The following is a 14,437-nucleotide window of genomic DNA, read 5'->3' as shown; positions in this document are numbered from 1 at the left end:
ACTGAGGCAAAAACTGAGACCTGCAAGGAGAAGTAGATGAATCCGGTATTACAGTTGGAGATTTCAACACCCCTCTGTCAGAAACAGAGAGATCCAGCAGGCAGAAAATCAGGAAGGATAGAGTTGAAATAAACAGCACCATCAATCAACTTGATAGAATCGACACTTCTACAATTCTTCATCAAACGAGGGAAGAACACAGATTCTTCTCAAGCTCACATGGAACATTCTCTAGGGCAGGCACTATGCTGAGAAGGAATGAGAAGACAGAAGATACAGATTACTCATATGAGAAATGAAAGAGGGACTGGCACTACTGATCCCATGGACATCAAATGGATAATCAAGGAATGTTAGGAACCAATCTGTGCCCTGAAGTTTGAAATGCATCCATTACTTGAAACACACAATCTACCAGAATTCCCACAAGGAGAAACAGATCGTCTAAATAGGCTTATATCTACTACAGAAATTGAAACAACAAAAGAATCTTCCCAAACAGAAAGCACCAGGCCCAGATAAATTCACTGGTGAATTCTATCAAATATTTAAGGAAGAAATTAGGCCAGTTGTCTACCATCTCTTCCAGAAAATAGAAACAGAGGGAATACATCCTAACACATTCTATGAAGTCAGCATTCTCCTAATACAAAAACCAGACAAAGATGTTACAAAAAGGAACACTCCAGGCCAATAAGTCTCACGAACATAGGTGCAAAAATCATCAACAAGATTTGACAGATTGAATCCAAGAAAGTATACAAAGAATTATACACCACAACCAAGTGAGATTGATTCCAGCTCTGAAAAGGGGGTTCAACACTCAAAAATCAATTAATGTGATTCACCGTCCATCAGGAAAGAAACCTCTAGTTGGACCACTGTGGCCTGTACCCAGTGCATTTCTCCTCTCTGTTCCCACCCTGCCAGTGCTGCTCCTGTGATGGCCCCAAATGGGACATGGAAACCAGAACAACTGGTTAAAAAAAAAAAAAAAATCCTCGTGAGTGGAATCTCTCGGAGCAGCTCAGTGCAGTCAGGGCCTATGACCGCCTTACCTGGGCTGAGCTTTCGGGCAAGGCGCTCCACCAGCCTGCGGCCCTCAGCCAGTCGTTCTTGAAAGCCCTGACCCTGGAAGTTGGTAGGGTCATCGTGGGTGAGAAGGTTCCTGAGGTGCTGCTTGAGGAGCACAGAGACTTCTCTGCCTTTCTCTATCGTTTGCCGTAACTGGGCCAGCTCTTGAGCCTGATCTTGGATTAGGACATCGTATTTCCTAAGGTGGCACAGAAGAGACCGTTTAAACATGCAAAGAGTCGAACCATAGATGATAAGATTTTTCATGGAGATTTCTGTGAGAACATCCCCAAGGAGCTATTGTAGCAGAAGTCTGGCACATGTATGGTGACCTGCTGCTGCCAGCCTGCTATCAGTTCCCCTCCATTAAACCCAGCATATGTGGGACTAAAACCAAAGCACTCTTTCCCCGCTTACTCCCTGGCTCCAGAATACTCTACCCACCATGGAGACAAACCACCTGGGTTCCCTGTCATCTCCTCCTCCCCCCTGCAAACAGTGTCCCAAGGCCGAATGCAGGCTGGTGGGAAAGTTCCGACCAGCAAGGCCACTGAGTCCCCCCACCATCTACAAGCAGCCACAATCCTCACAAACCTTTAAAAACACTCACCGCCCCTCTTTCGGTGAGACGAGATGAAATGAGACAAATGTGAGGGCTCCCTCTCATCTCCTGGCTCATGTCACCCGAAATAACAACCCTCTCCTTGCCTTAAGCCTGGTGTTCCAGTTTTTATTGGGCCCCTCTTGTGTGGCGGGTAAAGAACCGATGTTTGTAGGTGGTAAAATCTGATGAGCCAACCAGAAGGCTCTTGCCCATGGGTCCATGGCCCCAGGCCAACTGGGATTTCCTGGGAAGCAGTCCTGCAGCCACCTAGGTCATTTGCCCTAGGGACTGCCCTCAGTACTTTCCATCTGCCTCGGAGCCACTGACCCTAGGCCCATTTTCTTATGGCGAGGAAAGAGATTCTAGATTGGTTTGTTGGCTGCTTCTTCCTTCTGGGAAGTCGATGGACTCTGAAATAGAGTAAGTTGCCTCAGAGATGCCCATGAACTTCCTTCCCCTCTTTTGGGGTCCCCTCCATTCACGGAAGGGCCAACTCGGGTCCTTTCCCTTCACGGAGGGGCCGTCTGGGCGCGCATTTGGAGTGGGAACAGTTGTAGGACTTTCTACCCTCCATCTGGGAACTGGTTCACTGGTGTCTGGTATTTCTGTGTCTGGATCTGAGTGTCTCTCTGTCGCTGTGTATCGGAATGGGAAACATGCTGTCTGTCACCAAGCGGAGCCCATTGGGGTTAATTCTGAGTAGATGGTCTAATTATAGTTAGAAGCCAATGTCTGAAAGGGATGATTTTCTTTTGTGACACTGTTTGACCACAATATTCTTGAAACTCTGGAGAGAAGATGGCCAAACAACGGATCCTTAAGTTAGAAAACTTTTAGAGAGCTCTCTTCATAAAGAGCTGTTTTACTGGTCCCTATGAAAAGACCCAATTAAAAGGAAAATACAACGACTAATCTCAAAAACGTCATCAAATTTGGGGTCTCAGCTTCTTCTTGTGGTCTCACAGATGCAAATGGAAACATCAAGTTAACAAAGAGAAGTGAGGAAGGGAAGAGTGACAGAACTCACTGCAACAGGATGGCAATCTTTAGTCATTAAAAAGAAAGAGCAGGGTGAATAGAACAGACACAAATACAGTCAAAACGAAGCTTTGACTAAAACACTGCCTAAGGTTGGATGGGCTAAAGGGACCCCAGATTGGCCCCCAACATTCAAGAATATCAGACAAACTTGTTCTATTTCTTCCAGTTTGAAAAATATTTTAAAAGTCAGTAGGCAGAAATCACAGCGAGAAACCTATCAACCCTTGTTTGGGGCAACAATTAGGCTGCTCAGGTTGGTACAAGTATAAAGATTAAAGAGTTTACCCTAATATTACATGAGGAGATTATGTCAACTTTGCCTGGATGCTTTTTTGGGAATAAATATTATGCCTAGCTGAGAATGCATTCCCTACATAACACTGTAATACCAAAACTTGTGAGTGAAATTCTAATATAAGTTATAATTAGGGGTACAAGAGTTGACAAAATTGAGATAAAGGTTTGTCCAAGTTGGTGTATGTAAATAGACCTTCTGTAAAACAATTACATCTGTTTTGCTGCATTGCATTATAGATTCTGTAGTGGGAATAAACATTATGTGTCGCTGGGGAACGTGTCCCTTGCCTGATATTGCAAGAGCTCATAAACCCACCCTTCAGGCTCTGCGAATGGAACATGTAGAGGAGATCTCACTTTACAATGGCCAAAATGAGGCAGTTTCAGTTTACTCAAACCGATACATGCAATCGGAACGAGCCAGCTACAACAGGAAGCCTATTTTAATCTTTTGATGCTTCTAAAGAAAATAAGAAGTATTTTACTGCCTCTTTAAGAGAAAAATCATTAAATAATTAAACATGCCAGGGCAGAAGCCAAGCCTGCTGCTTCTTTCTCTTCTCTCACTGAGATTTGCCACTTCAGCTCCCCCAAAATGCCTGATCTGAAACTAAACAGCTGAAAATAGGGAAACTTTTGAGATAATTTGGAATTATAATGGCCACTCTGGGGAACCTCTGCTTCAGACGAGTCCACCTGAGGGGTCACCCTTCAAAGAGAGGATTCAAAATCTCTTAGAACGGAACACAGTCTTTAATTGACAGACAGAACCTTCTAAAAGACAAAGCTATTTAACAGGATCGAAAATGAACTTTGGGAAATAAAAGCCTGTTTAAGTGTGCTGGTTTGATTTAAAATAGACATGTTCTCAGAGTTATCGGCAGTGGATATAATGCAGACATACAGCCTGGGTTTACTCGTCAAATGAGCTCATGTTCTCTCTGTTACAAAATTTGTCAACAAGAGTAATAACTTAGAATAACAGCTGATTTTGTTTAATGTCTCATGAGGTTTTTGTGGACGATGTAAATATAACTCTTGAGAACGGGTAAACTAAATAGAGATGTAAGACTGTCACCATGCAAAGTTGTTCCAATATTGTGGACTACCGTCCCTGTGCTCTACATTCCAACCCCATGACTTACTTATTTTGTAACTGGAAGGTTGTACCTCTTAATCCCCTTCACCCATTTCACCCACCCCCAACCCCTCCTCCCTCTGGTAATCACCAGTTTATTTCCTGTGTCTATGAGTCTGTTTGTTTGGTTTGGTTTGTTTTCTAGATTCCGTATAGAGGTGGAGAAAAAGAAACTCTCCTAGACTGTTGTTGGGAATATAAATTGGGGCAGCCACTGTGGAAAACAGTGTGGAGGTTTCTGAAAACCTTTAGAAAGACAGTTTTTTTTTCAGAGGAAGTCTGACAAACTGTAGTCAGTCAGGAGGTGATTGTCATTAAAGGTAAATGCGGTAGTGATTGCACCACATCCTGAATATCCTAAATGCCACTGAATGGTTCACTCGAATTTAGCCAACTTTAGGTTCTGTGAATTTCACCTCAATAAGTTTTATTTTAAAAAAAGACTCAAGGAACCTTTGAGTAATTGGAGTCCATAGTTTACCAATTATTGTTCTCTAATGGTGTTATGCAAATTCGTATGCATGTGGCTGCCATGAAAATTTGGGCCATTCTCCTGGCCCAGAGTTGCTCCTTGCCCCCTTCAGAGATGCCTACAACTTCCCAGCAGACGCCCAGCACAGAGCCCCCCTTACTTGAGCTTCTCCGCTAACGTTGACTTCTCTGTGGGCTTCCCCTCCTGGAACTGCAGCTTCTCCCCCAGCACCGATTCAATGATGTCTTTGCACGCTCCAGACTCTGAGGAAAGACAGAGAGGCCGGCCTCAGTGGAAAGCTGGCCATGCTGCTGGGGTCACTGCCTGCAAGGGAGGAGGCAGGCTCCATCTTCTTCTCTAAGAGGCAGATAGAACCCCAGCACCAGGCTCTCCACTGAGATTTCCACCTTCTATTGCTCAGCCTCCCAAATACACGGCATTTGGTCACTCCTCATTTGAGAGCTGAGCAAAGAGAAGCTCCAAGGCAGAGAAAGTGACCAGACAAGGTTAGCTGACGTTTGGCCAGGTCAGAAGTCACGTGCCCTGAGACTGACCCCGAGTCCTGGGCCACTTTACCAAGACTTGCAGCCTCTTGAGTAAAACACTAAGCAGCGGCATGAAGTGGCGATCCCTGTGTGCTCGGGAAGGCCCCTGGGCCTACTGATTGTTGGGTCCTCTGAGCTCAGAATTTCAAGGACAAGTACCTTCACGATGAAATATAACTGTATATGAATGCAATTCTGAACAATACAAGGCATAACCATCAGTCCCTGAAGGAAATAGGCACAGGCTGTTGAAGAAGTTGTTTTCAATTCCCAGTAGTAGAAGAAAGAACTAATCGATAGTGTTTCCTGTGTGTCAAGAACTGTTTTAGTAACTTTACAGAAATAACTCATGTGATTCATTGCAACCGCTCACAGAAGTAGGCACTATGACAGCGCCATACTAACGGAGGAGGAAACCGTGAGGCTCAGAAAAAGCCACAGCTTGGATCTGAGCCCAGGAAGAGTAGCTCAGTCTTCACCAATGCACTGTGTTACCTCGCCACAAGATCTTGGGTGACATCTTTCTTCTTCATCATCTTCAAAATTTGTTTCCTACAGTTATGTTACGCCTATAAAAAAAAGCTGTAAGGAAAACTTAGTCCTTTCTCAAAACCTCATCTCTTCACTTTCTTAAATAGCAGGTTTCAATGTTTACTTTTCTCTGCGTCAGTCATTTGAAGTTCACCACTCCCACGATGGTTTATTGGAAAATAACACCCATCCAGACTCAGAGCTGTCAAGATCCCTTCTACTCACTCTGTTTGGCACGAGGCCCTGTTCTCACGATCCCTTCTGTCACCACAGCCCCCTCTTACAGAACAAGTGATTGAGCTTCCAATTGCGAGGCTGACTGTGGGAGGGAAGGGCCTGCCCCAGACACTGGTTTGAGTTTTTACTGGGGCTGGTGGCCACCCCCACTTAGCGTCATTCTCACTTGGGCCATGTCTCACAGCCCAGACCCTCAAGGTCACCCGGACCTGCTGGCGGTCCTGCATCACCAAAGGTTCACCAGCTCAGAGAGACACAGAAGAGGGGGTACGGATTGTCTCATTTCCCCAGAGACACCCTCTACCTCACCCCAAGAGGCAAAGTGGCTTCCTTGATCTGAAAGAAAAGCCTGTGCTCAGGAAGCACGGCTTCCCGCTCAGCAGGGTCGTCTCTGTCGTGATGGCGTCACTCATGGATCCCACAGTGTCAGCGAGGAGCACACTCATCTTCAGGCTCCTGTAAAGCAGGGAACATCACCTGCTTCCCCCGGTGTGTACCATCACCCCATCTCCCCAGTGTAAGGAGCACAGAGCTTTGCCAGTGGGACCTCAGAGAAGCCTGAACTGATGGAGCTCATTAGTCCCGGACACTTAGGCCAAGAGTGATGCAGGATCTGATTCCGCACACGGAGGATGCTGGGAGAAACAGGTTAGCCTGCTCCAGAGGGAAACACGCAGTGCTGTGCCTGCACCAGGAATCAGTCACTGGCATTTTACCTAATCCCACCCTACACCTCACTGCCAGTCTGGAAAAGTCCCTCAACTCTTTGGGCCTCGGTTTGTCCATGCTCAGCAAACTGAGGGTAAAATACCCACTTGTACCTTCCCTGGACTGTGGTCAGAATGGAGTTTATTTTGCCTCAGGGAACAGAAGAAAAGGTCTGGAGAGTTTTTAGTTTCTTAGGGGAACACGGTGGTCACTCATCCCTCTGCTGACCATGACCCTGTAGGACTTACTGTGTTTCTGCAGCTGGTTGGCCAGGATGTAGGCAGTGGACTCAGAGACAAGGAACTTCTGTTTGAGGTCTCGAAAGTCCTGTTTGCTTTGTTCCAGTTGGGACTGAAGCTCCTGGTTGATTTCCAGGAGGGTCATTTCGGGCCCCGGATCAGACACAGGGCCGAGAGAAACTGCCATGGTGACGTGGGGCAGAAGAGGTAGGGCAGGGACTGGGGAGAAGAGACCCAAACACAGAATGGGTTAAAAACAAGTGAAAGCAAATAGGTTTAATGAGGACTGAGGGGTGAGGAGTCAGGAATTTTTAACTTACTGTTGGCAACAACGTGATCAACACCCCACAGCTCTTGAGAGTCTATAACCCCCAAAACAAGGTTCAAGACGCCAGAGCTCAGAGCCAAAGGCACTGCCTCCAGCTCACACTCCAACACGAGTGACGGAGGGAGGAGCCAGCGCGCCAGGTAACGGTCTGGAGTTGCAATAACAGAACTGGAAGGTGGGGGGAGTGTCATGGAATCTTAGGAGCCCCTGCCTTCCAGTTGCCTAGGCCGCGAGGATACACAAGGCCCCCTGGTCTCTTCTGAAAGTCACCCCCGATGGGGCCACCCTCAGCAGCCACTTTCAAGAGGTGTCTACCCTTGTGCTGATAGTACCCAAATATTTCTTTCCAAGACATATCTAAGCGGAACAGTTTCTCAGTGTTCGTTCTTGTATGTTTACAAAAACATCAAGGCAGAAATAGTTTCCCAACAAGTTTTATTTTCTTAAGGGCTGTCATGAAGTCACCCAGCCTTCTCCTTAAATTCAAACAGAGCTTAAGGTTTTTCCACAAGTGAAAGATGTTAAATTTTTAGACTCTCATGATGATGTTCTTCTACCGTTTTTTCTATATCCATTAAAAGTGTAGGACAACAGCAGAGTATCCTATAAAGGAATGAACAACTCATTTTAAAAAATGTGTTCTGTCCTGAAACTCTAAATATTCCGTTTGCTGTATCCTTGTGTCACGTTGGCTTCTTCTCCATCACTGGGGCAGCAAGTTAAGTCAAGTTGAACACGCCTGCCTCCCGAAGTCCTCTATTTCTTGGTTGCTTTTTGGATGTTGTTCATCCAAATGTTGTTCACATGTTTGATGAGGATGCTTTCAATGTCACTAAACAACATACGTCATATTTCTCACTCGTGGATCTCATTCTAGTACCACAAGAGCTCTTTCTGAGTTGTCAAAATGATTAAAATAGTTCAGGTATACATCCCGGAATACGTGTCGTGCTCATTCTTTTGGAAAGATTCGTAAACGTGACGCTACTTTTTACGTTCCCTCAGTTCCCCTACATATTGAACAGACAGGGATCCAGGGCAGTTTTCATGGAACGTTGCTCGATAGATCTCTTTGACTTGTCCTCATGCCCTGAAAAACGATGCCCTGAACCCTCTCCTGACCTTCTCAGCATCCGATGCCAACTGGGTCTTGTGAGCCTGAGACTTGGCAGACCCGCTGTGGCATCGGCCTCTTCAGGTTAGCTGCTGGACTTGCCTGAGTTAAGGCTGCAACTGGTGTGAGCACGTGCGGCCCAGCGTTCCCGTCACAGTGCAGGATGGAGGTGTAGATCAGCCACTTTTGGAAGCTCATCTGCTCCCCGTCCCACGCCGTCCTCCACCTATGCTGTGGAATGATATCGGCGTGAGAGCCACCAAAGGCTTTAAAGAAATCTACTTTCTGGTGTTTGTGGGACCTGACATTCAGTAGGAAAAAGAAAACATTGTCAAATTCCTTCACTTTAAAACTGACGAAACGGAAGGCTCGCAAAAGTTACATGACACACTTGAAGTCACAGGGAGGAGCGTTTTGCAGTGCTAATTATAGTAATCATAATAACAGTAATAGTTCATTGAGTATTATTGTGCCAGGCATTTTGCTAAGAAGCGCTGTCTACATAGAACGGCATCTTATTTTCATCATAATCGTTTCAGGTAATGTTACTGTCCATAAGCAAAAAGTAAAAACCTTGAAGAAGGGGACGTTCAGTAATTTACTTGGCCAAATTAAAAATGGAAAAAAATACGACAAACGCTTCTTCTTTATAAGAGCAAGTGAGTGATTGCTTTGCGTTCTGGAACAGTAGGAGAAACCTATTTGTCTTTATCCTGCATTTGTCCCGTTTACTGTGCTCTTTGTCTCTCTCTGTGACCTGGCTTCGCTTCTAGAGCGCTCCCTTGTCCTACTAACCCAGCTGCATGCACGTCCAATAGCAGAAGTGCCGGCTGGGCTCTTCCAGAGTCTCCCTGAAATGCTTATGGTGACAGGACGTCAGGCACAGTCTGGAGGCGAGAGCGACCCAGATCTGAGAATGGGTAGCTGCTTTCCCACCTCATTAGTCGGCATGATGTCAAACGACAGGAAAGATGACCTCCCTGTAACTCAGGTCAGGAGTCATGTCTCAGTGCCTGTGATCTATTGGGCTGAACTGTCCTGAACTTGCTAATGTTCTGGTTTCTTGTTGAATGGCTAGAATATTTATAAGGCTTTCTCATTGAAACTTCTCTGTTGAAATGTGCATCAATCCCGATATGATTAAATTTGGTAAGGTAAAAGGCTTGTGGAAGACTGGTCCCTTCCATGAGCAGAAGAGGGTAAATTTAACTTCCGTTCAAAGCAAGCCGGGATTTGAAATGAGGGCTTTCACTATTTCAAGGTGGACCGTGGGGTACCTCAGGCGTATGTCCCCAAGGGCTTGTGTCTGTGCCATAAACTGGATGAGGTGAAAACGGGGTCAGCCGCGCCAGGTCCCTTTCCATTCTAGGGTCCTCCAACAGTTCCTCCTCTGCTTGAGAGAGCAGATTGGAAATGTCCTTGTGGCTCTGCTGTGTCCTACTTTTGTCTTTTGCGTAAAACTTACACAGCTCAGTGTTTCCCGCCCCGGCGGGGGGGTGGGGGGGGGTGGGGAATCCTTAGAAGAGTCATCTGGGAGGGTTGGTACCAATCAAGTTCACAGTCCTCACTCGTAGCGATTCTGATTCAATGGGCGGAGGTGGGGCATGGAATGGATTTGCTGAAGTCGCTGAGATGCGAAACAGGTTGAGGGCCCACTGCTGTCATCGACCTTCCTCACAGTTTGGGGCTGATTATTTCAGATACATTATTAATTCTAACCTTCACCATCGACTTGTGAGGAAAGCATTACATTTCCCTGGTTTGCGGATGAAGAAACCAAGGCACAGAGAGGGTGTGTAACTGGCCCAAGGTCTCCTGGCTGTAAGGGCTGAAGCCAGGGGTCAGGTAGTCCCCCTCTGCCCCCAAATCTTCTTCCCACATTTTCCAGTTCATTCTCGTGTCATGTCTTCCCTAGGAGGTACTTTCTTTGCCTATACCTCATTGCTACCAAAATTTTCCTGAGTTTAATTTTTTCATCCAATATATTGTTCACAAAAGGCTAACAGCATCATATTCTGGCCACTGGTTATTAATTTGAGACACATTGTTTCACGAAAATACAGGGCATGAGACTGTGCAAAGTCACATTGCTGCCTTATTATCATCATCAGGGCATAATTCATAAGCAGTAAAATTCAGCATTTTGTGTACAAGTCAGTGACTTTCAGTCTATTTGGAAGGTGGTGAAACTCTCACCACTACCTAATTTCTGAATGTTTGCACTACCTCCAGAATGAAACGCCATACCTATTGGCAGTTACTGCCTATTCTCCCATTCTCCCAGCCCTTGGCAACCACTTCTCTACCTGCTCTCCCTATGGACTTGCCGAATGTGGACATTTCTTCTAAAACGAACTATTCAACATGTGGTCTTTTGTGTCTGGCTTCTTAGTATACTGTTCTCAAGGTTGACCCATGGTTTGGCATGTATCAGTACTTTTACTATTTTCATGCCTTAATACAATTTCATTTATGGCTATGCTACATATTGTTCATTCATCAGTTGATGGCTATTTGGGTTGTTTCTACTTTGGGCTGCTATGCATAATGCTGCTATGAATGTTCATGTGCGAGTTTGTTTGTGACCACATGTGTTCAGTTCTCTTGGATGTATACCTAGGAGTGGAATTGCTATGTCTACATCAGCTCTATATTTAACTTTGAGGAAGTGACAAACTGTTTGCCAAAGCAATTGTGCCCTTTTACGTTCCCACGAGCAATGCACGAGGATTCCAGTTTCTCCACATCCTCCTCAACACTTGCTACTCCTGTCTTTTAATACATCATAGTAGTGGTTGTGAAGTGGTATCTCATTGTGGGTTTGATTTCCATTTTCTTAATGACTAACGACGTTGAGCGTCCTTTCATGTTCTTAGTGACCATTTGTACATTATATACGGAGAACTGCCTATTCAAATGCTTTTTCCATTCATAGATTATTTGTCTTTTTACTGTTGCATTGTAAGAGTCCATTAAATTTTCTGGGTACTACGCCCTTACCGGATATATGTTTTGCAGCTGTCTTCGCTGATTCTGTGGGTTGTCTTTTCACTTCCTTGTTGGCATCCTTTGAAGCACAGAAAATTTTAATTTTGGTGAAGTCCAGTCGATCTACTTATTCATTGATTGTTTTTGCTTTAGCCGTCAGATCTCAGCAATCCTTACCTAATCAAAGGTCACAAAGATCTAAACCTCTGTTCTTTACAACACACTGCTTTGAATTAGAGCTTTCCTGGGTTAGTATAGGGGGACATTTTTGAATTTTGATTCCTATAAATTGGTATATTTTTATATCCTTCTTGATTGATATTCACAGGCCTGCCCACCACTCCGATGGAGCATCCACGTACTAGAACAGAGATCTGGGGGGCCGGCCCGGTGGCGTAGCGGTTAAGTTGGCATGTTCTGCTTCTCGGTGGCCCGGGGTTCGCCACTTCAGATCCCGGGTGCAGACATGGCACTCCTTGGCAAAAGCCATGCTGTGGTAGGCGTCCCATGTATAAAGTAGAGGAAGATGGGCATGGATGTCAGCTCAGGGCCAGTGTTCTTCAGCAAAAAGAGGAGGATAGGCAGCAGTTAGCTCAGGGCTAATCTTCCTCAAAAAAAAAAAAAAAAAAGAACAGAGATCTGGGAAATGGTATTTATTGACATCCTGGCATTGATTCAGGAGAGAGTTCTGGTTTTGTGCTTCAGCTTCTCCTTGACCTCTCCTGGTTTCAAAAATTGTTCAATATCTTTAGAGTGGAGCAACTGATTGTTTTTCTGAGAAACCCTTGGGAGCCCTGATTGTTCTGGAGCTAGAGTGGACGCCCTCAGTCCCCTCCAGACGGGGAAGACTGCAGGGGCTGGGCTTAGGCAAGACTTTCCTCTCTGGTCTCTGATGGAAACGAGCCCCGCTTCCGGTTTTGGGGATGGCTGTTCAAAAGGCTCTTGTTCCTCTCCAATTCTTTTTACTGCATCCACGACTTCTTTCCAGAAATGATGGAAGTGTGTTTTTATAAGAACAACTAATGTGCTCTCTGCCCATAGTTTTCTGGCTACAGATTTACGGTGAGTAAAGGAGGACTCAAAGTCACGTATGTTCTTAGGGCCTATTATTGTTCGGGTGTTCGTGTTTAATCCTATGAACTAGCCTGTTAGTCAGGTTTTTTATTCTTCTTCTCCCCGAAGCCCCCCAGTACATAGTTGTATAACATAGCTGTATGTTCTAGTTGCAGGTCCTTCCAGCTATGCTATTAGTCAGGTTTTATCCTCTTCTGAGAAAACCCAGAAAGACGACACAGTTTCCCAAGATCACACATCGAGTGAGCAGAGGATTGAGCACTAGAAACCATTTCTCTTTGGCCTTCGAAGTCAGCCTCGTACCATGATGTCAAACTGAGCGGCAGTACTTTTGCTGGAATAATCTCAGCGTTTGTGGTTCTAGGCTGATTTTCCCAAGGTAGCAGTGTGTCGCTTTAATATTATTAGAACTTTTAAATTTCATTATCTTTTTTGGTTAAACTAGACTTTTCAGTGTTTGTTCTGTTCCATTGCTTTGGGTTCCTTCTCAAGGGATTCTTATTATTTTTACGTCCAACATTTATTATCCATTTTCTGTCATTTGTCACTCTTTTTGCTCTGTCATCATCTCTCTTTTTTATGGCTAACTTTTTTTATTGAGGTATAATTTACCTAGAAGAAAATGCACAAAACTTAAGAGTACAGCTCCATGAATTTAGCATGCACAGGCCTTGTGTAATCACCACCCAGACCAAGAAACAGAACACTTTCCATCACCCCCAAGACTTCTATCGCACTCCCTGCCAGTCAAGACCCATCCCCCACAGAGAAACTATTCTGCATTCTCTCACCGTAGATTAATTTTGCTTATTTTTGCCCTTCATATAAATGCAGTGATGCAGTATCTCTCTTTCGTTCTGTGTTCTTTCCCTCAATATCTGGTTTGGAGGTTCAATCTTGACAGGCTACCATGTCAATAATTTGGTTTTTTACTTGCCAAGAAATATTCTCTTTTATGGTTATAGCACAATTTCATTACCCATTTTTCCGATGATGGACAGATTCATTTTTGGTTATTGTGCATGAAGCAACTGTGAATATTCATATATGAGTTTTGGTGGGGACATTCACTTGTGGAGATACCCCGTCTCCTGGGTACATACACCTAGGAACAGAATTGCCTGGGGAAAGGGTCGAAACTGACACAGACTCTCGCAAAGGAGTTGTATCCTTTCACATTTCCCCCCAAATACAGGACACTTCCAGTCTCTCTAGTATAGTCCCCAACACTTAGTATTCTCAGTCTTTTTAATTTTAGCCATCCTGCAGGCTGTGTGGTGGTTTGCCATCTCGGTTTTCCAAAGCTTACTGGCCAAGTGACTCTCTTATTATGCCAAGTGGCTTTTCTAATCTGCTCATTAATAAATGAGGTTGTTTGTAATTTTCCTTCTGACTTTATAGGATTTACTGTTCCTCATCAGATATAAGTATTGCAAGTAATTATTCCTAGTCTATGAATTGCTTTTACACTTTTTAAATAGTCATGTCTGATAAGCTAAAGAATCGATAGTTTATGAAATCCACTTTGATCCATTTTTCATCTATAGCGAGTTCCTGGGTATTGTGCCTAAGAAATTTTTGCCTCTTCATGGTTCATGAAAATATTCGCATTTGTTTTCAAAGGCTTTATAGGTTTAACTTTCACATCTCCAATTAACTTCAATGTACGGTGGGACGTGGTTTTTCATATTAACTTATTTTTAAATAAATATTCATTTTTTCTAACACTTTTTATGGAAAAGTCTTTGATTTCCCCAGTGAAACGTATTGGTGACTTTATTAAAAAAAAAACATCAAATAATTGTGTGTGTATGTGGGTAAATATTTTACTCTTGACTCTTTCACATTGATTTGCTTGTGTTGTGTTTACTTGCACCAGTATTACAATGTTGTAATTATTATAGCTTTAAAGTGAATTTTGAAATGTAGTAGAGTGTGTCCTCCAAGTTAATTCTCCTTCAAGGTTGTCTTCGCTATTCTAGGTACTTTCACTTCCATATACAGTTTAGAATTAGCTTGAAAATCTACCTAAAAAATGCCTGCTGCA

General features: G+C 44.3%; 2 protein-coding genes across 2 annotated transcripts in view; one reads left to right on the top strand and one right to left on the bottom strand.

Annotated features, from left to right (window-relative positions):
* LOC138915163 (neuroblastoma breakpoint family member 9-like) overlaps window positions 1-7,395 on the bottom strand; it is a 41,824-nt gene extending 34,429 nt beyond the window's left edge. Inside the window, exons 1-4 of the mRNA XM_070219872.1 lie at window positions 7,207-7,395; window positions 6,896-7,105; window positions 4,787-4,889; window positions 1,059-1,273 (exon numbers count right to left, since the gene is read on the bottom strand). Coding sequence (XP_070075973.1) covers window positions 1,059-1,273; window positions 4,787-4,889; window positions 6,896-7,073 — 496 coding nt within the window. The 5' untranslated portion in view covers window positions 7,074-7,105; window positions 7,207-7,395. The remainder of the gene's footprint in view (window positions 1-1,058; window positions 1,274-4,786; window positions 4,890-6,895; window positions 7,106-7,206) is intronic.
* LOC138915171 (PAN2-PAN3 deadenylation complex subunit PAN3-like) overlaps window positions 1-14,437 on the top strand; it is a 135,618-nt gene that overhangs the window by 108,566 nt on the left and 12,615 nt on the right. The gene's annotated exons all lie outside the window — the stretch shown is intronic.

This window comes from Equus caballus, chromosome 8 (genome assembly GCF_041296265.1).
Source record: "Equus caballus isolate H_3958 breed thoroughbred chromosome 8, TB-T2T, whole genome shotgun sequence".
NCBI lineage: Eukaryota > Metazoa > Chordata > Mammalia > Perissodactyla > Equidae > Equus > Equus caballus.
This window is presented reverse-complemented; position numbering and strand designations above follow the sequence as displayed.